The sequence below is a fragment of the Aptenodytes patagonicus genome, chromosome 19 (genome assembly GCF_965638725.1).
Source record: "Aptenodytes patagonicus chromosome 19, bAptPat1.pri.cur, whole genome shotgun sequence".
Taxonomy (NCBI): Eukaryota; Metazoa; Chordata; class Aves; order Sphenisciformes; family Spheniscidae; genus Aptenodytes; species Aptenodytes patagonicus.
In genome coordinates this window covers 3,216,010-3,242,156 of record NC_134967.1, presented here as the reverse complement: position 1 = coordinate 3,242,156, position 26,147 = coordinate 3,216,010, and the positions used below count along the sequence as shown (strand labels likewise).

Sequence of the window (26,147 nt, the reverse complement as noted above, 5' to 3'; positions counted from 1 at the left end):
AATACAATTAATTGTTGGTTTCTGTTTCTGTTGGCTGTTAAATATAAGCAATTATATTTTACCATAAACATAACTCCTGAATGACTCAAGTACTTTATTAGTAAAATTAAGTATTTTTATAATTATTTTTGAAACTGTTGGAGAGAGCATAGGGGCTAGAGAAATAACAGAGAATGAAAGCTGGTCATATTCCATGGACAATCAGCCTGAAATGTAATGCCAGGGCCTTCTACAGAAATTATTCATAACGAGCTCCCCATGAAGGTGTACCATTACTTCCTGGTCTCCCTCACAGACCCAGGAAATCTGTTTTATTGATAGTAGTCTGCTTTGGTTGTTATAGAAATGCCTTCAACTATGTTGTCCAGTTCCTTCTGGTCATGGGGTTAAATTAATTCAAAAGACTGCCTCCCAGGATAGAGGTCTGAGCTTGTGTCGACATGTCTTTAGAAATGCATTAACAAGTTGCTCCACATGTATAATTAATAGGGATGAAGGAACCCTAGACTGTCAGAAAGTCTGTACTCCATTCCAGTACATCTCTTAGGCTTCTTGATACTTTCTTTCCTTTTTGATGTTATTTCTAGAACAGTGATATAGTTCACCATATATTATTCTTGGAAATGTAAATGTAAATCTTATAAAAGCAATAATATCGTAATAGAACTATTTTGCCTCTCCATGCATCTTTTATACAGTGAGCTCAAAGTGCTTTAACAGAGCTTGATTAAAAATTAAGCCTCTGTACAGCTGCGTCAGGCAGGTAAGTAGTATCATATCCATTTTACAGATGGTTAAACGCACAATAGAAAGGTTAACTGCCTTGTCCATGGCTGCTCACTAAGTTAGCTGCACTGTTGGGAGTGAGAACCCAGACCTGAATAAATAATCAATTTCTTGATTTGGTAGCTGATGCACAAATCGGAGAAATTGTGTTTTCAGTTTCACCAAAAATAATTTTCTTCTAATGGCTCTTTTAACCAAGTGAGATACAACTAAAAATTTGATTTTTGTCAACCAAAAAATTCAGTTTCATCTCAAAGGAAATCATATTGAACTCTTTTGCTAAACTTTATATAAAGCTTAGGTCAAAGTCGAAGAGAAATCTGACATTTTGAAACCACAAGTTGTTTTCTGAGATGACTCAGTTGGAAATAATTTGTTTCACCAGTGAGTTTTGACAGGTGAACTGGCTGGTACCTGGAACCACTTTGAATGATAGTGCTAGCCTGAAAGTCAGCAGTGACAAGTTCTTTTTTTTCAGAGCAACAGTATTCATGAAATATATTTGACATAGTGGATATTAAATCCCATCCTGAACACAGAAGTTCCTTCTTTCTGAAAAACAGCACTACAAGCAGCAGGCTCAGAAGATAGGACTTTTGCCTTCAGAGATACTTTTCCAGCATCTACAGATTCCAAAATGCCCTGCTTTGCAGCTGTCAAGTTTATAGCAATGCACTGGACAGCACATTCCTACCTGTATCTTCCATGTAGGGAAACAAAAGCATGTACTTTTGTTTAAGCCTGAGCTCTTGTTCCTGATTTTGGGACTTTAGAAAGCATGTTCCAAGTAAGGCAAACTCAGCTGCACAGACCATGCTGTGCTGACAATTCAGAGAAAGAGATTTCTCCCTCTATGGCTCTGACAGAGCCAGCTATGGACCACAGGAAAGCATCCCTGGGTTGCATTTATACTGTGGTTTTGGTGAAAGGGCAGAAGGTAGAGAAAACAAGCACAGTACTGCGGAACATGGGATTTGACTGAGTGATTAAATCTACCATCCAGCTGGCAGACACAACAGCTGTTACTATTACAGTCCTGATAGGGTTTTAAAATAAATGAAATGCTATCTTAAAGCTTTAATATCCCATCCATTTCAAATCACTTCATCTGAAGGTGGCAGCAGGGGGGATCATCTAGTAAAGAGCATGGGAAAAAAGACAAGTCTTACATGTCATTTTATGAGACAAAGCTTCTTATGCTTTTCCATTTAAGATTGGACATCCCTAATTTTCTAGTGCTGCAACAGAAGACAGACCAAAATTCTGGAGGCTTAACAAAGGTTCATTTTTGCTAACAGTAGGAAGGTAGAGAGCAGTTTTATAACCCAAAAATTGTTTCCATTAATGAAGTGAGCTGACACTTTCCCTTTCTGAGCCATCCTGTTAAATAGAAAAATGGACAGTTGCCATAAAAGTTTAAGAAGAAAGCCTCAAGAATCTATGGTGATATAGATATGAAACAGGCAGGGAGAAAAGTTCATCAAGAACTGCAAAGGAAGGCTTGGAGAAGTAGAATAAGCACAGGGTTTCCCCTGTTGCCTGTAGACTCGGGCCAGGGTCTTCACCTTGCTGCAAAAGGGGTGTGTGATGGAGGCTTGCAGGAATAGTGTATCTTGCTGACAGTGAAATCTGTCAGCAATTCCTGCATCTAAGAAAAGAACAGATGGACTTCAGGATGGGCAAACGGGCAACTAACTGAATGGCAAGCTTTCCTTAAATAAATACATAGACCATATGTCCTTGGAAGAATCCAAAGGCATTTTGCTTGATAAAAGCCTATCCAGTAGCGGGTCAGTGGGGAGTCTTCTCTTCAGTAGCCGTGTGACTTAGATCAGGTTCTCAAAGATTCAAAGTGGTAAAATAATAGGTAAATTTGAAATCTATTATTTTCTGTTGAAACCCAGCTTTAGAACCGATTCCCTGTGTGACCATGGGTTCTACAGAGAAACCATGCTAAGCCTCAGTTTCTGTGCATGTAATATAGTGGAAGGGGTATGTAAAGTACTATATGCAACACTATGCCAAAGCGTGCTACCTTACACGTGTACTGCATACGAACTGTACCCAGTGATGCTGCAGGGATGAAGATGAGGTAGCAATGATGACCCCATATCTTAAAATCTTTTCCACATATATCTATTAAATCAAAGATCATCTAAAAACAAAACAAAACCAAGCAATCGGTCTAAAATTCTTATAATTTGATATAACATTTGGAGAAGTAATAAATTAAGTGAGCATGGCAGAGATACTTCTCCAACAGCTTAGTCCAGACAAAGCAGTTATCTCTGATTTTTGTTTAATCAGATCATCAATCCTATGTGGAAGAAAATCCCTCCCTTCATAGACCATAGGAGTTAAACATTCCCATACCTAACACATCCCTCAAGAGGTTAGTGTGTCATGTCTCTACGATTCAGCTGAGAAGCAATAATGCTAAAGTTTGGTGCCTGTGTTCAGTAATACATAGCTCTGAGGTCTGCAGTAAGAGGGATGCAACAAAATAGGAAACATCTATCTGATTTCTCTGCCCTCTGCATTTTACGAAGGCTCACCGAAAAATGTCTGCCTGACTCTACATAACTGTACCACCAAGGAGATTCTACAAATGACCCCTCACAAGCCTGGCTAACGTAATCCCTACTCCAGCCCCCTTTACAGCCCCTGCTGAGGACATAAGTATGTCTACACTACTTGCTCTGACAAGCCTTTATTTTCCTCAGTGCAAAGGTTATTATTGTATTTGACTGTGGCACACTCTGCAACCTGTCTTTCCTACTGGGCATTCACACTGAGCTAGGTTACAATCTTGCTTTATTCTGGTGGGAGGAGATGACTCACTATTTGTTCTGTAAGACTACAAGGAGACACCTTGAAGCAAAAAATGGCTTTGAAGCACCAGCTTGCTTCACAGAGCAGATGGCTGGGCTAGGCTGAGGTTAAAGACATTCATTATAAATCCATCATCAAACTAGGACATAGATGTACAATGATTATCAGATCGAGGGAATGTGCTTAGAATGACAACTTCTGTGTTGCTGCCTGAGCTACACAAGACTGCAGTCAAGTTTTAGTAAGTAGGGTCAGATCCTCCTTTCACAGAGAGAGCGCAATACCACCAAATCCAGAAAGAATATGGAAAAGCTATATGGCCTCTCTTTGCACAGAATGTCTGCAATCTCCAAATAATGCCACCTATAATTCTAAATAAAATCAGCATTCACCCTCCACCAATGCAGAAACCACAAACTCAGGTTACTAACGTACATACAGATCACCACTACAAAAGGCCCACATAGAGTTATTTTCTTTCTTTCTGTAGGAAAACATAGAGAATAAACACACACATACACGACTGCAGAGTCTCTGTTGTCCAAACAGCATCTTCATTAGGTAAATCAGCATATTGCAGTAGTAAAGTTAATGGAGCCCTACCAATCTTTACCAGATAAGGACTGCATCCCAAATAATTTAGTAGTGAAATCAGAATCAAGGCCAACATACAACTACAATTATTTTTGTCAAAACATACTTCAGGTTAAACAGAAAGCAATTACTTCCTTTGATGCACTCGCAGTGTCTCACAAAACCCATGCTACTCAGTGGTGGATAATCTGCATCCCATACGCCAATATTGAAGAAATCAGTCTGCATGAAATACTTTCCTCTGAAAACAATACAAACTTCTCAGCCTAATGACTTCTATTCCCTCAAGGAATAATATAAATTAGACTATGTTAATCTGTAGTAGATTTACACTTCCCTGCCAGTGTATAGGCTTTAACATCACCATGTTAAAATTAAGATAAGTACTCAACAAGGTAACTAACTCAAAAATAACGGTCACCTATGAAAATACTAGTCAATCTAATTATGCCTCAGTTTCCTTTTTAATATTTGCAATACATCCGTCTCATCTCTCTGTTTAGCCTTGTACATTTAAAACCATCAAATACCATATTTTCATGGAATCTCTTGGAGTTCAGAGAAGTGTTTTCCCATCTTCAAGTATACAATTCATATTGTTAATAAAGGCATCTCTATGTATTTGCCCAACTGACCAAAATGACCTTAAGGGATTTATTCTGGTCATTTCCTCCTGTGACCCAAATTCACATTTGAAGCCAGATCTTCAAAGGATAAAGAGTAATACTTTAGCCCACTGCAGATTGCAAACCTAATCTACTCTTGAGAGTGACAGTTTCTCAATTTGAGAAAAACTAGTGGGCAAAAATAGACTAGAGCTGTTTGTCAAATATGGTCACAGTCATTTCATTCCCTGTTAAATACCATGAAGACCAAACGTTATTTCTACTGCAGTCTTTTAATACTTGCCCTAATTAAAGAGCAACCCCACCCCACCCCCACCCCCCAACAGCAGCAAGCTATGGCTTGGAATGTCAGTTAGCTAGACTGTATCACATTCAGATTTTAAGCAAAGGTCACAAAGCTGGCTTCCCTGCTCAATTCTCAATTCTTTTTTGCTCGCTCTTCCAGCTAAGGGGAGTTTCTAAGGTGATGTACAACACCTGCATCGTGTACTTTGCTTAGCTATTGGTGAGTAGCATGACCAGGAGAAAAAAAAAAGCAAGAGTCAAAATCCAATCACTTCTATTCCAGCGATGTCAGCTTAGAAGAGTGACCTCACATACCAAAACAATTGAAGCATATCTTGCTAGCACCATTGTCTGGATGGATGTTTTTGACTTTCTCAGTTCTGAGTTGATAAGAGATTTTTGTACAGCCCATTAAGTGACATATCACATTTCAGATTCAAATTAAAGCTTTTAAATAGGCAAATGGTGCTTTGGCTGGGAGCAGTAAGCTTTAGAAATTCAATTGACAAATTTCTGCTTGAAATAGACTATACTACTTCACACCTGGGTGGGAACTGGCTAACGCTTAGACCTCACCACTGCTAACAGAAACTGGTGAAAAAGCAGCTCTGAGATCAAAACAATGCTGCTTTGAAGAAAACTTTACTCTACTGAACAACTCTGGCCGAAGCTGTTTCACTCCTTATTTGCTGCTCACCTCCCTGCAAACTTTTCACTTCCCACAAAACTAACAGTAGAAGCCTGCCTTGAAGCGTTTACTCGTATGTTTTTGACAACCCCAAAAAAAGCAGATTATGTGCTGTTAACCCAACGTTACACAATTTCACATGGCTTCATGGAGCTCCGGGTGAGGTGTGAGAGCTGATGGGAGCTGGAGAGACACATCATAATTCAGGCATTCTGCTTTGCAACAGAAGGTCTCCTGTTGCGCTCTCTGTCAGCTTAAAATTCAACAGTTTTTTTCTTGCTAACTCTTTACAATCATAGATGGATGGTTGGTCAGCATAAACAAAACGGTGTTTTTCCTGGTCTGCTGGTTGATTATTGTTGTTGTTGATTTGTATTGCTGCACCATGCAGAGATAGTACCAAACTGGGATTCTCTTGTTCTAGATACAGTCAAGATGTGAAGATACAGAAACCAAGCCACAATGGGGAAGATGATGGCAAGATGAGAGTAGGAATCTTGAGTAGAAACCCAAGTATTTTTATTACAAAGTATCAGCTATGATTAGATCATGTATTTGAGGTTCTTCCATAGCTATTTTCTATAAGTCTATGACAAGGTTGTATTGCTCCAACATTAACAGATAGGACATGAAATAAGTGTTTCTGGTGGCTCATGCATATTACAGGCTGCTTGGCACTCAGAGTCCATGGCAGATCTCACTCTCCAAGAGATTTAATTTCCTAATGTGTATTTCTGGTTTCTTTTTGGAAAGAGTATGCAAGGATTCAGCATTTCAACATCACCTTCACCACACCGAATCACAATGACTTACCTCCACAGTAAAGCATCTCAGTTGTCACTAGAGGTCAGTAAAACAGGTTACACCACAAATGAGAACATTGTTCTCTGAGAGGAATGGTCAGATTTGGAAGCTATCAAAAACCCTGCTCCTTTATTTTGGGGGACATGAGCTGAACTTAGAAATGTGCCAGCTAGCAGCCCTGGAAACTAAAGTAATTTACTCACGTAGCAGGTAGGCAGCACATGCTGAATCAGTAAAAGGTCCTGCATAGAGTTGCTCCCGTGGGTTTGAAAGCCAGCACAGAGGAACCTCCGCTAGGGATGAAGGACTGTCTCAGGCTCAGCATCCCCATCAGGCTTCAGCTGTTCCACTGAGGCTGTCTACAGGGGTGATAGTTACAGCAAGCTCTAATATTGTTATACACACACACCTTCTCCCTACCGCACAAGTGTGCGCACCCAATCCACATATATAGGTGATTGCACACAGTTCTTCCCACAGCTGAAAGACAAGACCATTTTTGGTCACCTCTAAGTATGCCAGGCTAAATTTTAGCTGTCAACATACAATGGTTCACTCTCTACTTTATATCTGAGGTAGGCAAGCAGTATGCTCCTCTTTATGAGCTTCCAGAACCATCCCTTCAAGGTACTTTCCCAATGCATTTTTACGCTGCTCTAAAAAATGATCCATTAATATTCCCATCTGAGTAAGAATCACAGCACGACTGAAGCTGCCTCAAAAAGATGCTGGCTGACTGAGGTTGAAATGCTAGGTTTGGACAGTTGCTTCAGGTGATCTTTATTTTAATATTCTGTGGATTAGGGTTTTTTTAAACCAATGTGCACGTTTCTAAAAAGTCAGACTATGTCAATTACATCACACAGATTTGCTTTCTTGCACATTTTTTGGATCCTCACACATACCAAGATCCAGAATTTCATCAAGGAGACGTATCTGCAGGCAATGTGACAGCTGCTTCCTGGCTCTTTGAGCCTGCAACATTTTATTTGGGTCACGCATAGTATCTTTCCTTCCCCTTGAAGCAGGTAAAATGTCTGCTCATTTCTGACAGTGAGAGATACCACCACTAAAGTAAAGCCATTTTAGAAGAAAAATTGTAAATGAGGACAAACTTTCTACTGCACATTTATAATCACCTCCAGGCAGTGTGCTTGAGCTAGCGATGTACTGCACAGGGAGCTAAATTCAGCTCTTATACTTGGCACCATTGTAACTTCACTAATCTTAATAGCGGTTACCACGGTCTGAGAAGGGAGTGCATACTCTCTAGATCCCACCCATAGAAGCATCCTCGCACGGGAACACTTCCCACGTCCACAAAGCTGGAGATGGGATTACCTCCGTGTTACTACCTTTGTGGAGGTAAAACTGCAATAATAATGCAGCCTTCAAGCCACTTCCTATTCATGATGAAATTTGCTTTCAAAGTTTTGTAGGGGATGATTATGGTGATCACTAGTTCTGGCAATATTCCAACAGGAGAATGTTTTGCTCTGAGGAGTACATAAAAATCCCAGTAAGAACTAAATCCAAGTTCTGTCTCATGTACTAGCAATTAGAATTATGCAAAATCAATATTAATAGTAGGTAACTGCTGATGCTTACAATGAATAAATATTACTAACTGGATGAGTTCAATACTTTTATGAAATATGCATTACTTAGTAGGGGAAAATATCATTAAAGTTTCTTATCCAGAAAAAAAACATACTTTGCAAAATCACTTTGATGTGATGGAGTATCCAGAATGGCAGCTTCATAAATAAAGCTTTACTAAGCCTTGCTCTTCAGCTTGCACTGGATTATGTGGGTGTCAGCTTGGTCTGTTCCTTGCTGTTCTGCGGGGTGCTAAGTTCCAAATATAATCAGTGCTTTCAGGGCTTTATGTTGGGTTGAACAAAAAGCTACAAACTATAAACAAATCTAGATCTTCATTTTGAGGCACCACGGTAGGATGAACCTGCAAGTAAGAGCAGAACCCAGTCAAAATAGTTGAGTTTGAGATGTCACATCTGCAAAATTACTCAGCCTTACAGGATAATGAAACAAAACCATAAATTCGTTACCAAAGGAAGGGTAGACATTTGCTGAAACATTCACTAATGTCTCACTGAAAAGTTTGGTAGGACAAATAATTTTGCTAACTGGTTGCAAGTTTTGAGTCCATAATAAAACTTGTAGACAAAAAAGCGTGACCCAGTTTCTTGTTCCATGACTGAATAATTTGCACAGCTCTAAATATAAAACTGTTGATAACATATCCGTATTTGTTGCAAAGGGAGCATACTTCACAAACTGCACCGGGCAACAAGTTGTGTATTTCCAACCATACTGCAAAACCCCGCTCATAAATGATGAGAGAATCAGGCACGGTTTTTCTCCTTTTTTCATACCCACATACAAATAAACATGAAAGCCCATGTTGAAATGATAAATATATTTGTGTTATTTATAATCATGGCACTACACAGTGAAAATCATGTCATTTCATTTTTCTTGAAAGAATCAGAATAGAATAAGACAGTATTGATACAGAATCTCCTCTTACTGTCCTACTTAATTCTGTTTCAGTGTGTTTTCAGAAATAATAATCTTAACAATGGTAGCATTAAGTCCTGTTGAATAAGCTGTAGAGCTAACAGAAAAACTCTCTTGTCCTGGTTTTGACCTCAGCATTGTGCAAACTCCATTGCAAACTCTGTTAGCCAATGGAGTAAACTCCACTGATGTCAGTGAAGTCATACTGATATGAGATCAGATTAGACCTACTGCATGACATCTGCTTCAGCCTAACATATATATATATAGCCCCAATATAGTGCCCCCCCCCACCGCATATCTCAAAGCACTTGAAAAAGATAGTTATGATGATCTTCGTTTTATAGGTAGTGAAACTGAGGCACAGACAGATAGTGATTTGCTGAAGGTCTTATAGCCGATCACTGTTAGATGGGGACAACACTCAGGAGTGGAGTCCTAATCTTGTACCCTATCGACCAGACAACGTTGCCCCTTAACACACACAGTGTAAGTCACTCCTGTCTGTCTGAACAATTAGCACAACAGATACAAGAGATTTGGAACTATCTGTCCATAGAAGACCATTCATATTAACTGAGCAAGGCAATATTTTAACCAAAGAGTGTTTTTTAAGAAATAATAGCATTTACAGTAGTTAAACAGATGCTACTTTTTATCAGATCTATTCTTTTATAACAGCATACAGTCCTTAGATTGTTTATTACTATGTTATTCATTACTTTAAGCCCTCACAGCTACTCTAGATTAATACTTTAAATACACAGAGCTTTAAAAAAATATTTCCATTACAAATATTTTAAAAATATACTTATCCTAAAAAGCTGTCCAGCACTATTCCAAAAATCTCTTGTAATAAATGTCTTTTTTAATTTTAACAAAAATATCTACTGTTATATAGAGGAGCTCAAGTTTTCACAAATCTATAATACAGTCAGAAACATCTTGGGCCAGATTCCACTCTTGTTTATACAGTTGCCAATTTGAATCACGGTGTTCACTTCAGTGTTACTCTAGTATAATCAGGCGCAGAATATAGCCCTTAGTGTTTTAAAATAACTAAATGGACTGGATACTGCAGCAGTTACTTGTGCCTAGCATTACAGGGAAGGGAAGTCCTTTACTTCATTGCATCTAAAAATGCAAAAGACTTATATTTAGTATTTGTGCTATGACCAAAGAGCTGCCAGGCAGCTGCAGTGGATGACTCAGGCCTAGAATTGTATTCGCTTATAGAAAAAAATTTTTTTGGCTGAATGATGGCTGCAACTGCTGTCATTAGATGGAGGATGCATGTTTACAGAGAACATTTATAGAGAGAAAATGCCAACCTTCCTATAATGCTTTCTACAATTCTAGGAATCATTTTAATTGCATTTTGTTATAAAGTTGTATGAGCTTAATAGAATCTCCCAGTACTCAGATCTAGGAAGGACGCTATTTTAAATTGCTTCCATGTTTTCCAGCTGAAATGCCTCCATCTAGCCAGTCCTTTTCAAAGCGCATTTAGAACAAACTATTAAGCACTTACAGGAATCTGCATCTCATCAGAAGGACAATCTGGAAGCTGTGAGTTAGTCTTTTAAAACACTGGAACTTTTTTTTTTGCCTTTCCCCCTTTTTCCTCCAATCTTCAAATTTAAATGCAGTGTTTGATTAAGGATCATCGAAATTAACCCGGTCTCATTACATCAGGTTACATATGTAAGCAAAGCTAACAATCTCAGATGCAAACTGCAATTCCTACCTGTGACCATCATGAGATTAGAAGGGATCCTTACACATTGTGATTTCATTTAATTCATGTTTAAAGCTTTTACTCTACTTGTTTTCTTCCTAGACTTTGGCTGATGATTAGTAACTTATAAACCAAGGAAACTTAAGTATATAGACTAAGTTCAGTCCTCACTGTCGTCTTCATCATCATCGTCATCTTTACTGGGAGCACATCTTTGGAAGCAGTGTACTAGAGTTGCTAAGAAGAAGCTTGATAGAATAGCAGCAATGGAGACTGCAACTCCAGAGAAGATGATGATAAAAAGGTCCGTCAATGACAAACTAAATTTGCATTCACTAAAGCTGACCTCAGATAATTCATTCAGAAAGATTCTTCTATTTTCTACAGGCAGGGAACACTGGATTTCATGGAGACCTGCAAAGAAGAGGAAAGGGAAACAAATCAGCGGAATATTGATGAATCCTTCTGTTGCTCCGGTCAGAGATTGAATGGCTGAAGAAAAGGTTTAGGGTTAATTCTAGGTTTATGAATTTGTACAAAATTCAGGGAAAAAAATGGAACAAAATCTGTCACTATCCAAAAGCCATTACATAACCCCCTTGAGTGGCTCCTGGAAATTAAGTTATTTCACCTTCAGTCTTCCAGAAGGTCAGGTACGACGTAGGACCGTAATTTTGAGCATCTAAAAAAGTGCATGTTGAACCCTGGATGCATCTCAATCTGGAGTCCTGGAAGCACTTCCCAGCTATTTCATCTGAACACAAATTCTGACTCCAAAACAGGGTAACAGGGATACTGAAGTTCCTTCCACGCCTTGGTGCCTTCTACACTACTTGTTTCCATGTAGATCCAAAACTACAGTTGTCTTTCTTCTGGTCAAAACAACAGCTTAGGTTTAACAAGCTGTTAAACCTAAGCATCCGCTTGTTTGTCTATGACCTGCTTTCACCTCTTCTCTCTGACTATCGTAAGGACATGCAGACTAGAGGATATTATTCTTCCATGCATTATTGAAAAACACCTAGAGCTGGGTTCTTCATAGTGAAAGCAAAAAAATCCAGATTTAAAAACTGGTGAGAATATAGCTTGATACTGGACAGTAAAAGCATATAGATCACTGCATAGGCTCAACTCCCTCTTCATTCACAACGGGAAAATCAGGAGAGTATATTAACAGGGCTAGAGTGGAACAAATAATGAAGTGAATTAAGTCTGTATGGCTGTTGGCAAGATAGCTTTTATCTTGCTATTAAGGATATGAATGTAAAGGGGAAATACAAGAATTGTGTATTAATGACATGAGAACTGCTGCTGGTTTACTTGATACACTTTTACTCTGTCTGCTAATGATCCCAGAACAGACTCCCAGTTTTTGACTCTGCATTGCTGTGTGCACACAGTGTATAGGGCATTTCCACACAGCTGTACCATATAACCATTATATGACTTTAAATAAGGAATGCACAACAATAAGATCTCCTCTGCTTTTGTGAATCCCATTCTTCTCGTAGCTGAATAGCTATGGCATACGATGTTTTACTATTAAACCCAGGCTCCTAGGGTTAGTGGTGCAAACCCGACTGGTTATCTGGATCCAGCCCAGCTGTTATGTTGCTTTGAGAGGAAGTTTTAGCTAAGTCTACTATGGATTCAATTATCACCCTGACTTACTTGACCTTTTAATGATGATTGTACTAAATTTTGATCCTTAAAAGCCATCCTGTATCTGTCATTTGCCTAAAGTTCTGTTGCCTACCCTCTTTCTCATGCTCCTCTCACTGACAACACAATAAAAGCTGCCAGCAGAATTGGACAAGTCAGCATGCCCAAGGCTGAATGGTTTCCTCTAGGCAAACTGCCACTTGAATACATGCTACATTTTTTCCTCTGAGCCTGGACTGCACTGGCGATGTATACCAGCTGGTGAGGCAACTGGCTTTGCAGATCTTTGAAACCTCCTGTCTATGGAACTGGCCCAGAAGGTAAAGGAGCCACACAGTTTCAAACATCCTCTGAGACTTTTGGAAATCTGGAACCTGCAGTATTCATATATATCATGTCTTGTATACAAGCTGACATGCTGGAGCACTTGAGCACGCCTATTACTGCACGGATGGCTAGAGGAAGTACATACTATTGCACTTTATAGCTTGTGATAGAGCTCTTTGTACAAACCTTTCTACTGAAAGAAGTGCGAGTTGTTCACCAGGTCCATATTTTCTTTTCATCAAGACTTGGGAATAGCAACTCTAGGGGCTAATGGGAATAACCAGCAAAAGAGGACACAAATGGATATCCTTCCCTATTCAAAACTATGAGAAATAAGGGAGGAGTGAAAAGCCATAGGCTGCAATTCCAAGACCTGTATCTTTTTAATCAGATTTTAAAAAGCGAACAGTTTTCAATAAATCAACATGATGTTGACAGCAATCAAAGCAGTTACTGCTGTTGCGTAGAAACAGCAAGAAAATGAATGTAACATATTGCAAATTCATTTGAAGAGGAAGTTCCTTGCTAATAGGAAAAGATCATTGCAGTATTTTGGCAGAAAATCCTGGTCCAAATGAATATGGCACCTAAACAAATTCCATTTCACTCGTAGGAAGCACAAGAAAAAACAGGTTTCTATACAACTGTGTTTCTGTAAAACAAACCACTACAATAGCTGTTGAGACCTCAGGAGAACTGCTGTTTTCATAGCAGCTAAGCCTGCTCGCAGCATGTCTAAAGAAAGAGTGCACACGTGATCACAAACAACTGTACTTTTTCTATTTCTGACCAACAGCAAAAGAAATTCTCGAGTATCCTCACCTGCCAGCTTTTAAAGTGACCTCTGTGCTGGAGTGGTCTTGATGAGCTGGACTATCAGATCTAAGCTTCCATAAGGAAGGAAGTACAAAAAAAAAATATATTAAAGAGAGAGCAAAAAAAGACTCCAAAAGAAAACTATTCTACATACTGCAGCCCTTGCCTCTAGAAATAACTTACTACAGTAGTATTTGCCCAGGATCCTAGAGATGGAAGAGTAAGAGCCCACTTATTCATTACCATTACAACAGCAGTTTTGCCATGGATCAAAACTGAGCTTGTAGACTGTGAGCTCTATTCCTCTTTCCCAGATGCTTTCACCTAACATTACAACACACAGAATATAAATAGAAAAGAATCTGCAACATACCAAGTCATTTAGAGGGTATTTCTTGATATGAGAATCAGTATACTGTAATGATTTTGAGTCTGATTATACAATAACGAGAAATAAAAAAGCTCCTCTCCATGTAGCCACGGGTACTGGAATCTAGGTCATGTTCTCAAACCAAATAGATTAGATGGGAGTTTTTTACTTCTTTATTCTGTGACACTCCAACGTGCTAGCTTAGCCTCAAGTTTTTACAGAATTCTTAGTCATTGAGAATAATAGATACCAATGGCAAAATACAGCATCATAAACCAGGGGCCAGTAGAGCGGCCTTACTAGCTCCCAGCTATAGTTTCAGCCACCCTGTGTATGCACCCTCTTTTCAACAAGACAGGAATGAACTGACCTCTCCTATCCACACACAAGGCAGTCTGCTAAAATTGTGCTGGAAACAACCTGGGAGTGCAGAGCGCGGTGGAAGTGCATGCCAGTGACTGAGGGAGAGAGGAACATTTATTAGTCCATCCCGTTCAGTGAATGTTTTTCTTTGCTGTGTCATGACACTATTGCAAAACCCAATACAGTGAACAGAAGCTTTTCTTTCAACTCCAAAGAGAATTTGGAACAGGCTATTCATTTGTAACAGTAGTAAGACTAGCAGCTATATCTCTGGTGGCTCAAGGAATTTCTCCTCCCAAAGCTAATGCAGTGGTTATTGCACCAGAGCTTCTAACTGCTTACCTGAACACAATCTGAAGGTCACATGCAGGTCTGCTTAAGATGACATATGAACAATACCATTTCATCTGCTTCCTTCCATAGCAATATGTTACTTCCTTTACAGTATTTAAAAGTAGGTTGTCCTTATGACATGAGAATCCAGTGTGTGTGGAGAACTGATGTTCTGTACTCCACCTGTCCTATTACATTCATGCCTAGCAACAGATCCAATATTGTTCTTTGCTTGGGCAGGAAGTAATCCCAGGTCATCATACACCCTCTGCATGAACAATGAACAAAAGAACGGCTTCTATAAAGTGATCAGTATTAATTAGAAGGTGTGGTTTTTCCCCTCTGGGCGATTCTGTGGCATATAGACTGGCTCGATCAAATTACCTGTCCACGCACTTTAACCACTTGAATGGTGGTATTATTTTTTTTAATATATATTTTTTTTTACTCTGTAGAATCTGTTCATTTTATTCTTTTAAAAAATCAGCCAGACTTCTTGTAAAGGGTATCTCAAAGAAGTTTGATATTTAGTGCTTGGCTGCAGCAAGAAAACCTTTGATGATAGTTATATGTATCTCATTGCTCCCACAACATGTTCAAAGAGTTGCTTCTTCATACCAGACAAATCTGTAAATGAAACAACAAGTGTGAGTGTGTTATAAATATATAGCTTATGTTATTTTGGTCAGGGCCATCACATTATCTGTAATAACTCCAACTGTCCCAAGGACAATGTCACACACTCTGTATCTTTCTGCTATGTCATCTGAAGAAGCAGACATACTATACTGGCAAGCTGTAATGTATTGTTTGCTTTTAAAAAGGGAATGCTTTGAAGGCCCAGTCAAGGGACATGTGCTAGATTCTCTATAGGCTTGTCTCTTAACACTGAAAAAATAAAATAAGATGAAAATATGGGTCTGTACCCTGAGGAATAGATCGTCTAAGTAACATGGGAAGTGTGAAAATGCTGGAATTCTAGAACCATAATGTTAAAAGGAGAGGCATGCTTTTAAAAAGAAAAAAGATACACGTGTTTATAAAGAAGTGATGCAGGAGGGCTCCAAGTAGAATTTATTTCAATGAAATTCCCTAATAGGTTTTAGAAAAATATGACTTTGAGATGCCTTACCGTTAGAGGATTATAACTCCACTGAAGTCTAGCACTTAAACCTTGACAATAAATTGTAGGCAATTAAGCTGCAGCTAGATCCTAATAAACACTTTGCATTTGTTTCTGTAAAGGACTATGCACAGGCCTACTCGTCTTCCAGAGTCAGAGGCTGAAATACTTCCCCTGTAAAAATTAAGCTCTTAGAAAATGGATGCAGCCTGAAACGTGTCTTTATACAAATAATTAATAATTTCCTTGTAAATTAATGAAAACAGACTGACAATACCGTAATGCCCCAAGTTATAACTGTACTGATCTTCCCACCTCAAAAAACCCACAAAAACCCAGATACCAAGTTTCATTAGCATTCTGCTGGTACTTTGCAGCCATAATTCAACCATGTTTCTCATAGGTACTGTTTGATCAGGAATTTTCAAACAGTACATTGGCTGGACCATCGAGTGCATTGAAATTGCCTGCTCTTGGATCTGACATGGGCTTTCCCTAGATACGTAGGCTGATGACGTATGGTATGGCAAGTTTCATTTTATACTCTTCCAGCTAAAGACAAGCAGCAAGAGTTATCACTTACTCCAGGTGTACTTGACTATTTTGAAGAACTCCTTGTGTATTTCTGTCTTTGCTTATTTCTAATACCTATGCTAATATGTCTTTTATTGGAGAACTTCTGAAATTCATTATGACATCAATATTATGGTGTGTTAACCCTCAAAGCGAGATTTCCCAGCTATAATTTTGGATGCTGAGTTTAAAAAAACAAAAAGAAAAAGAGGCCTCAATTCTGTTGGGTCTTTGTAGAGTTCACAAAAAAGGGGTATCAAGAGAAATAGTTTCCTAACACTCAGCAATGTACAATAGTATGAGAGAATGAAAATGCCCATTCATATATACACTGGTATGTATAGGAAATACATCCAGAAAAATATCTGAAACCATAAACATTTAAGAGCTTCATGCACACGTGTTCATTACTATCCATACAATAAATGTAAAAGCACTATAATATGCTATTTCAATTTTTCTTTTTTTTTTTAATTAGAGTAAAATTGGTATTTGCCCTTTTGGGTAGAATTTAGCTGTTTTCAAGATGCTGAATGTAGTTGACAGACCTGAAATGTTTAAATGTGGCATTTTATTTTTTGTATGGCATTTTGCCTACAACTATAGTTCTCTCTACTTAAAGACTATCACTAATGTATTAGATGTATTAATAAGCAGTGAGAGAGGCATTGCCTCTGAAGAGAGATGAAATTTCATTGGCAATAGCCTCAAGCTATCAGAACAGTAAGGCTTAAAAACCCGAAGCCTTGATTTAGGTCCCTAAATAAAACTTTTTATGGCCAAGTGCCCTAGAGTCTCACAGATCAACATTAGAGGGTACTTAACAGTTTGTCTCAATGCCTAAATATGAAGTTTAACATTAGGTGTTCACATCTGCAAATGCTGTGCTCACATCTTCAAATCCGTGAAAGATGGAAGTACTCCAAAAAACCTTAAGATGGAAGAAACAGAGTGAAAAGCCAGTGGCAGTCAGATCATTTTACTGAAAATGACTAGGATATCAAATTATATATTTATATATGTGTGTATATATAGAAACAGATTTGATGCACTTGTTAGGGAATCTAATTTCTGTTAGGAGTTTCTGCTTGAACAGAATAAAAGCTGCTGAATGTGTGAAATGTCTTAAGGCTTTTAATTCCTTTCCAAAAAAACCAGATATTATGTTCTGTACTAGTGATGTGCTAGCATGTGCATGATACTGGGGGAAGAACTGAATGGCTGTAATGGACAGAACAGCCTGTCCTTTTCAGCTGAAGCTTGCTCTGGTGCTATATTAGTACATGAAGTTAAGGCAGCCTTCTCTACATAGCAAATGAATAAATAGGTACTGATAAAGAATGATAAGTCAAGAGGACTTACAAAATGCTCAGTTGTTTCACTGGCTTTTAATTAGGTTAGAAGGTCAAATGAAACCTGTACTCTCCTGTAATTACGATGCTTTGTTTTGAAGAAAATGTTTAACATTTTCAGTGAGCCCAGGGCTACTATAAAGGCCTGGACTAGTGAAGTAAGACATTATTTTATTTACAGAATAAGGTTAGTATCAGATCTTAGATTGGAATGGGATTATAGAAAGAACCTGAGAAGCAGGAGAACCTCATGGCACAGTCTTTCTAAACAGGCTTACAAAAATAATTCCATTCTTCTCACTACACTGATTCACTTCTGAATCTCATAACTGCTTTCTTTTAGTACTGAATTCAGTCTGAGTTTCCTGTTCCAGAATACTGCTTACAGTCTCATTGTCACCTGCTCTTGCTTTTTTCCTACCTCCTCTCACAGCCATCCTTCTCTCCTATTCTTTTGCATAGACAGTCTTTACCTGGAAATATACCACTTTACCAGAATTTACCTATCCATCCATATTGAGGAGGTACTAGCTACAGAAGTCTTGAAAGTAGCTAAACAGCATCTGTATCAGTACTGGCACTAAAAACCCCTTTGAGTATCTTAATTTGTAGTCTTGCGCACACAACTTTCCAAAGTGGAGCAACACTTGACCAAATGAAGAGGAAAACATGGTTCTCGCTATGGCTTTTGTGTTGTGACATGGGATTTGCTGCCACTAATGAACTTTCTTCCAGTAAAGTTCAGCGATTACCTTAGTTTAGAACACAGTTCTGCAAGTGGACCCAGTTCTGTTGTCTTCAGGCTTCTTTTACCAGTTCTGCTTCTAGTGGTGTGGACGTAAATGTTAGCATTCAGGAGGATGGTGCACCGACACTGTGCCAGCTAGTCCCGTCTGTAACAGGGAAGTCTAACACTGAGCACCAATCCCCACTTAAACTTGTGCTACTTTAATGTCAAACATTCAGAACATCTATTTCCTTTATGTATCACACAGGCAGCACAAATCTATTTGGAATTCTGTCGCTGGCCAATTCTGAATGAGTTTTTCAAGTCTTGCTGGAAATATCAGTGTACACAGGCTACCCATAAAAATGCTCAGTCTAAACCTTCTCATCAAATTGCTAAAAGTCTTTCTAATACTGTTTTAATAGAGGGCAGCAAAATTTTTCATTCTTGCAATGGGTAATGGGGAACTTAGAGTCTGTATTAAACACAAAAGGTTGAGAAAAAACCATTGCGTCTAGCAGGAAAAGCATAGACACTGACTATTTCTTGCAATCCCAGAAACTCTACACAACTTCCTGAAAAGGTTTTGCTAAAGATACTGAGAAGAAAAAAAGTAAAAAGCAAAATGAGGGCAAGATGACAGAAAGGAGACACTACAGTCACACGCCAAGGCATACTTAAACTCTAATTAAAAGTAATGTTAAAAATGCATTAGTCATTAGCAAACAAGGTCACAGGCACAGCTGCCCAAAGCATGTTCACAGACAGTAAAAATTAGCAACAGAGAACTCTACAAAGCACTTCAATGTGGCCACTGCAGACTACTTGTATTTCTGTTACATGCATTTCATCTGAATCCAATCCCTTCATCGAAAGGAGATCCTCAGAAGGGTTCAAGAAACATCTTTTGCAGTGCTACGCCCTACTTTTAAACAGCACCTTTCACCAAAAATTTATTCTATCAAAGCCATTTGTATTTAAACACTGAAATGGAAGCATAAGCCTTCATTCTGTAGGTCATGTGCACCAGCGAAAACCTTTTGCTAGATAAGCCCTGAGTTTCAAACAGTATTACTGAAAAAAGTAGGTGAAGAGATGAGGCAAGAAAGGAAAAGTGCATTTTTAGCCAAGATAAAATGTGATACAGAACAAGCTCTGAAAGCAGAAGAAAGCCCTTCCAAGTATGAGAAATTACTGAGTGTATTTTTGTAGGATTTCCAGCTCCCATTGAGGCAGAAAATGCAAGAAATCTCAAAGGTGACACTTGATCTCAAAAAAATAAGTGCTGAATTTCCTTAGACTTCACCGAATTGAAAATTTTAAAACATTATGCCCCAAAATTATTTAACTCAACCTACAACCATCCTTCCCTTTATTCAGTACCTCTCTTGCTTTAATACATATTTTTCTTAATTTCTTCTGCCAGAGTCCAAACTCTCTTCCTCCTCTGCTTGCTTCAATTCTCACTTTAGAGAGCTTCAGCTTTGTCAATCGCTTTTTGTAAAATTCAAGAAGATAGATCAAATATAGGCAAGCAGAGAATAGAAAATGATAGCATACACCTCAGATATATATGTGATTTCCTTGAATTCTTTGAGTAATACATTTAATGCCAACTTAGACCTTTGTTCTTTCAAGATATTTTTTGTTCTGAGAGTTTGCATGCCCCCCATGGAGTAAAACCTTCCACGAAAGTTTCTACACCTATCTTTGAAGGGACAGAGATCTTACAACAACTTTTCTGTTTCAAAAAAGTTATCCAATATTCTTAATCTCCATGCTCCTCCTAACGGGAAGCCTTTAATATGAATCATTGGCTACCATGCTGCCGTTCAGGCAGCAAATACCTATAAAATCAAACATCCTTCCATAAAAATATCTTTAAAAGTTTTATAACTTAACCATTTTGACCCATAGTAAACACTTTGTCTTCTCTAGGAAAAAGAACAACTCTTGTATATTCTCCACTTATCACCATACCATTGATCTTCACAGCTCCTTTGTCTACTTTGCACTACACACACTAATTTGTTTTCAATCAATTAATAACAAAATCAGAGGGGAAAAAGTGTGGTTTGGTTTTGGAGTATGATGAAAATACTGGTTTTAATACCTCTTTATGAGTATAAAAAATATGTTTGCTGTTTTAAAGTGCTGAGTTTGATTGCAGGTAAGGTGCTCAGTTTAATTGCAAAACTTTTAGTGCAGTTTCTTTACTAAGTCTGCCTGCAAATCTGGCACGTCAGAGCATTCACTTACTGCCAATTAAGCCTTTATTTAGAAATTTAGGTTAGATGAATAAATGCTGGGATCTGTAAAATGATGCAAATCCCAGCTGTTTGTATGAAGCAACAAGTTAGATGTGCAAAGGCAGCTCAGCTGGGAGAGGCTTTACAGTCAGCTAGTCAGACAGGTCAGCATAATTTATAACTTTACAAGCTATTTCTGGTCGCATGCCAGAAAGAAAATGGACATGGCTTTTGCAAAACTAATGAGCTGAAGTATGGCTTTTGTTCAGATCACTGAATTCTCCAGAGGCCTTAATTGCAGAGGTAGAGAGCTTCAGGATCAATTATTGAGATTTCAGTTCACATTGACAAAACTCCAATTTTTAAATCAACTTGGTATTTCTTTTGCAAAAAACAAGGGTAGCTTTAACTAACATGCCATTTTACTGCACTGCTAAAAATTAAAAGGTGCAGCAGTGGCTGGGCTTAGTAAATAGTTAACAGCTTGAGTGATTTCTCTCAGACATGCAGACAGGACACATTAAACTACTTTAAGTGTCATTCAAAGTGAGGAATCAAAATGAATGCCCAGAACCTAAATCTATCTGTCAATGTATTTCTCCCAGCCATTTATCTCCTGTTTCTTGCTACCAGTTCTGAGTCTTGAGGGACTGCTATGCTACAGTGACACTTGCAAATAGCAGCCCTGGATCCTAGTTCATCCACAGACTGGTGGGGGGTGCTTCCTTTCTGCTTTGGCACATCCTTTCTTGTCTAACCTATTCTGAAGCATCCCAAGCCACCATAAGACACACAACAGTGTACAGAGCCTTTAGTTTCTTTGCAGTGCTTTGTACTTTTCATGAAAGGACTGGGGATCACTGATGCAAGTTTACTGTCATTCACCCTTCCACACTGTTTCCCTTCTCAGTAAACCCAGGTTACAAAGTCTGCTATTTAAAGGCTGGGGAACTTCAATCTGTCATGGAACCATTCTGTAAGAATAAACTGTGATTAGCAGTAAAAGAAAACCACGAGAATAAAAACACCAGCCAACTCCTTTTTCCTTCCTGCCGTTTCCCATTTGTATCAGCCATGCAATGCAAATGCTTCAGCTGATGCAGAATTATAAAGGAAAAGCATGCAGCCAAGATAACTAAGCTTTTCTCTTGGGCCCTGAAAATTCATCCCTATCTTTTTCTTTTGCTGTATTTCCAGACATAACGCCTGCTGCCCTACTTATCTTGATGTGTTTGCTGCAAGAATACTTCTGCCTCCAGCCTTACAGCAGTATCGTGAGGAAGCCAGGGAGTCTGAATGCTGAATCTTTCAGTGAGTTGCTCTTCCCACCCCTCCCAGGGAGGCCAGGCAAACATGACCTTTTGGCAAGTATAGCCAGACAAGTAATGCTAACATGATTAGTTCTTAATGGGTATAATGTTGTGACATCATTAAAAACTGAAAACTGCATATAAAATGCAATCAAATCATAATTCTAATAATTAGTTTTACACTAACTTTCCAAAAGTTGTTTTGAAAGGCACTCAGTTGTGGCTCTATGGTTTTAAAATGTCATTGAGACAGTCTTTCCTTTTTGGGTTTAGTTCTGCCCTCACCTTCATGAATAATGTCTTGCTAGTTTATTAAAGGAGACAGCCATTATTTTTGTGGCAGCAGCTCACAACAAGCAATGAAAATGCTGACTTCGCACGCTTTTCTGCATACATGCACTGGATCTTACTGATATGACTGGCTGCAAACATATCAGGGGACTTGCTCCTGGGAACAAATGCAAATTATTTGCTTAGGCCACGTCAGGGGGACAGCTCTGATAAAACCAACCATTTGAATATTTGCTCCTTCCCTCCTTGTCTTCCCAAATCAAATCTAACTGAAAGTTTTGAAGATCCGGATGAGCTAGTAATTTTTTTAGCTATTTGGCTGAAACACAACTGTGGATGAGAGAAAATGCTGTGAGAAAGCATCTCTAAGCTTGCAAGACACCAGGGAACACTGGCAATACTATGGGAAAGCTCAATCACTTGAGATTTCCAGACATAAGTTCAGATACGCTTTAAAACACTGACAGGGCAGAAGAGAAGAGGGATGGGCTGGGACAGATTCTCAAACTGCACAGACTCAGACTGGATAAAGGGAAAGGAGCTAGAAGTTCATTAAAAGAGATGGAAAGCGCGGGGAAAGTGAACTGATGTTTAAGCATGAGAGATGGGCAAATACGTGGTTCAGATAGAGCAAACTTTAGCTAAAGCATCAGGGAAGGTGGGAGAACAGGCCCAGGTTTGGTTTAGAAAGAATCAAGATGAAAGTTTCACTGAGGCAGACAGGAAAAAGCCCAGTGCTTTTTCCTCAGATGACTTCCCTAAAACAGCTGTTTTAGAGCTAAGAATATTTAGGGCAACCTAGATGAGTATATTAAAAAAATGCTACCCAAGGTCATGAGCATAGGAAGAACTTGAATAGCTGACTACAGACTCTGATAATCAAGACTGGAGAGAAAAGACCTCTGAAATTTGTAGGCTCACTGTGTTTTTCCCCCTTTTTGTCCAAATTCAAAGAAACAGTTACTCGACCTCAACCCGTTCTCCTGAGCTCTTCTCCCCCAGCCTTTTAGCCCTCACCATCTTCTGCACAGACATCCCCCCTCAGACCCAGCCCAGACACCAGTGATTTCATGTCAGGTAATACTTGTATATCCCCCCATAGCCCTTACAAAGTTTTTATGCTCCAAGTAGCTTGCCTTCTGCGAGCAGCTGGGCAGCTCAATGGCATGAGTTTATGCCCTAGCGCTTGTTGGGAGGCACGAACTGTGAGATGATCTCCTGCTAAAGCTGGATTAAGAGAGGCTTTGGGGTCGGGTGGGAAATGGGGAGCAAGAGTTTGGATTCCCTATACATGGCAGTCTTAATACTACCCTCCCCCCCCCCATGCTTTTCTGACAATTACTGGCCCAAGTACCAGAATGATATATCCTGCATCTTGGGGTGTTCCAGAGCCATTTAAATTTATTCCTAATATTGGAAGCAGTGCTATTTTAATGAAAAGAGCCAAAATTAAGCTACTGGAGAGACTTTCAAACACAGGGTATCACAACAAAATACTTCCAGGAAAGGGCTGACAACCACAGTTGCATAAAATGGGGATTTAACTTCTGTAGCAGCTTTATAGCTGATCAGTAAAATGAGAGAAAAATGAGTTTTCCTCAGGAGCTGGCACAGAATGTTTAGCTGCTTAAAGGGCTTACTGTAGAAAATATATTTACCAGAGAGAAATTGAAGTCTGCAAGAGAACCAGCTCTGGGCTGAATGAATTTGAAAAGGCTCTTTCACTGCCTATGTAAGTTTAGTGTATAAATCAAAATTATTAGGGCTTAATTTTTAAATTTTATTTCTTAACTGGGAGGAGAACCTGCTGCTAAAAAGAAGCCAACATCATTTTAATGGACTCATTTGTTGAAAGCATGCAAATGCAGTTTGGGTCACTGCAGGCAGCACACAGACAATTTGACCAAGAACCCTCCTTCCCTCCAAGACACACATACAGAGAAACGTACACACTGCACTGTAAGCCACCAAGCTTTACCTTTCTGGAGCTTAGATGCATTGTCCTGTATCCAGCTGAAAAGATTGGCAAAGTCACAGTCACAGACCCAAGGGTTGCCCTCTAAGCGTATAGTCCGCAGGGAAGGAAGCGCTTCTAGGGTTGCCACATTTAGGCTTTGTAAGTTATTGTCATTCAATTCTAACACTTGGAGCTGTTCCAGGTTCTCAAAAGCAGCCTCATCCACATCCACCAGGTTATTGTTTCCAAGGCTCAATTTTATCAGTTTTTCTGCTGATTTGAATATCCCAGCATCAAGCTGTGTTAAATTATTGTAGCTTAAGTCTAAATACACCAGTTTGGTAGAACTGCTAAAAGTACCCTCTTCTAAAGAGGTGAGGGAGTTATTCCTGAAGTCCAAATAGACTAGATCTCCATAAAATATAAAGAAATCAGCTGGTATCGCCTGAATGTTGTTATCAGCTATAAGAAGTTTCCGTACATCCAATGGAAATGTATTAGGAACACTTGGGAGTCCTTGATCCCGGCAATCTATGGTGTGGTAGTCCATACAGCTACAGACAGCAGGGCAAAAATGACCCACAGGTAAGAAAAGCAGGCAGACAAAGACAGAAGAAGGCAGAATGGAAAGCATGGCAACATCATCAAGGATTTGAAAGCTGTGATGAGCACCACTTCTAAGAGAAAGACATTTTGCTCAGCTGAGCAGCAGTGCCTGGTACTTGTGTGTGTGTGAGATTGTATCCAGGAGATCACATATCATCACAGATCCGATAGCAGCAGTCTTGGGAGGGGGAGGGAGAGTGACTGAAGGAAAGAGGGAGGGAGGCAAATGTGAGGATTTACACTGTCAGAATATTATAATGCTGTACAGTGTAAGGGAAAGCGATGATTGGGTAAATGGAGTATCTTTCAAAGGACTCCCTTGCTTTTGTGAGCTAAAAAAAGCTGAGAGCCTGTTTGCATATTTGCTGCATATCCCAGCAAATGGGAAATCACACCTGATCTTGTGACTCTGACAGCTACAGCTTATGCTTAAAAAGCCCTTCAGGTAATAAACCCTGATGAAATCACTTATTTTGTTTCTTTGCATGAGCCTCCATCAAGGTGACCAATACCCTGCAGAAATGCAAGCGAGGGTCAGGGAAGTATCCTGGTTGACTGCTGAGGACTGTTTTCCCTTTCATTTGTAAAACAGGGAACAGTAGAGCAGCAAGGGGGGGAGCCCAAAGACAAGGACCGCTGATTTGTGCTGTTTCTGGACGCCTTCTGAGCCTTTAGAGCAAGCATGTTAACATTATTTAAGTGTGACTCATTATCTTTTAACCAAGAAGTATAACTTACTGTAGCAACAAAGAATATGGTCTCAGAAGTGAGGGGTTTTTTCTTCCTGTTTTAATGACCAAAACAGCTACTTTCTATATATGGCACTGGTAATGTCTGTTGGGCCATATAAAAGTGCAAATTGTGGATCACATCTTCAGCTAGTTAAAACTGAACAGATTTTCTTCTTTTTCGGGGAGTTGAAATATTTGACAATCAATCTGCTCGTTTCCCACAGGACAGCAGAGATGGTTTTTCAACAAGGCGTCTGTGTTTTTCTGACATCCCCAAATCCACACCCAGAAAGGCAAGTCCTCTGCCAGCTGCAAGCTTAACTTCTAACTCCGTCCCTCCCTCTTTATGCACGTTGTGTAAGCAGACAGAAATGGGACTCCAGTGCTTGGGCCACACCTATGTGCTATGAGGGAAGCTTTTTCTAAAGAGACAGATTGTATTTGGGTGCATGTGTCCTGAAGA

At 39.1% G+C, this 26,147-nt stretch overlaps 1 protein-coding gene across 1 annotated transcript in view; it reads right to left on the bottom strand.

The window, feature by feature from the left end:
- LRRC38 (leucine rich repeat containing 38) overlaps positions 1-25,043 on the bottom strand; it is a 109,342-nt gene extending 84,299 nt beyond the window's left edge. The window contains exons 1-4 of the mRNA XM_076356013.1: positions 24,369-25,043; positions 10,904-11,308; positions 8,330-8,578; positions 6,819-6,974 (exon numbers count right to left, since the gene is read on the bottom strand). Of these exons, the coding sequence (XP_076212128.1) occupies positions 11,055-11,308; positions 24,369-24,981 (867 nt within the window). The 5' untranslated portion in view covers positions 24,982-25,043 and the 3' untranslated portion in view covers positions 6,819-6,974; positions 8,330-8,578; positions 10,904-11,054. The remainder of the gene's footprint in view (positions 1-6,818; positions 6,975-8,329; positions 8,579-10,903; positions 11,309-24,368) is intronic.
- Between the last annotated feature and the right edge of the window lie 1,104 nt (positions 25,044-26,147).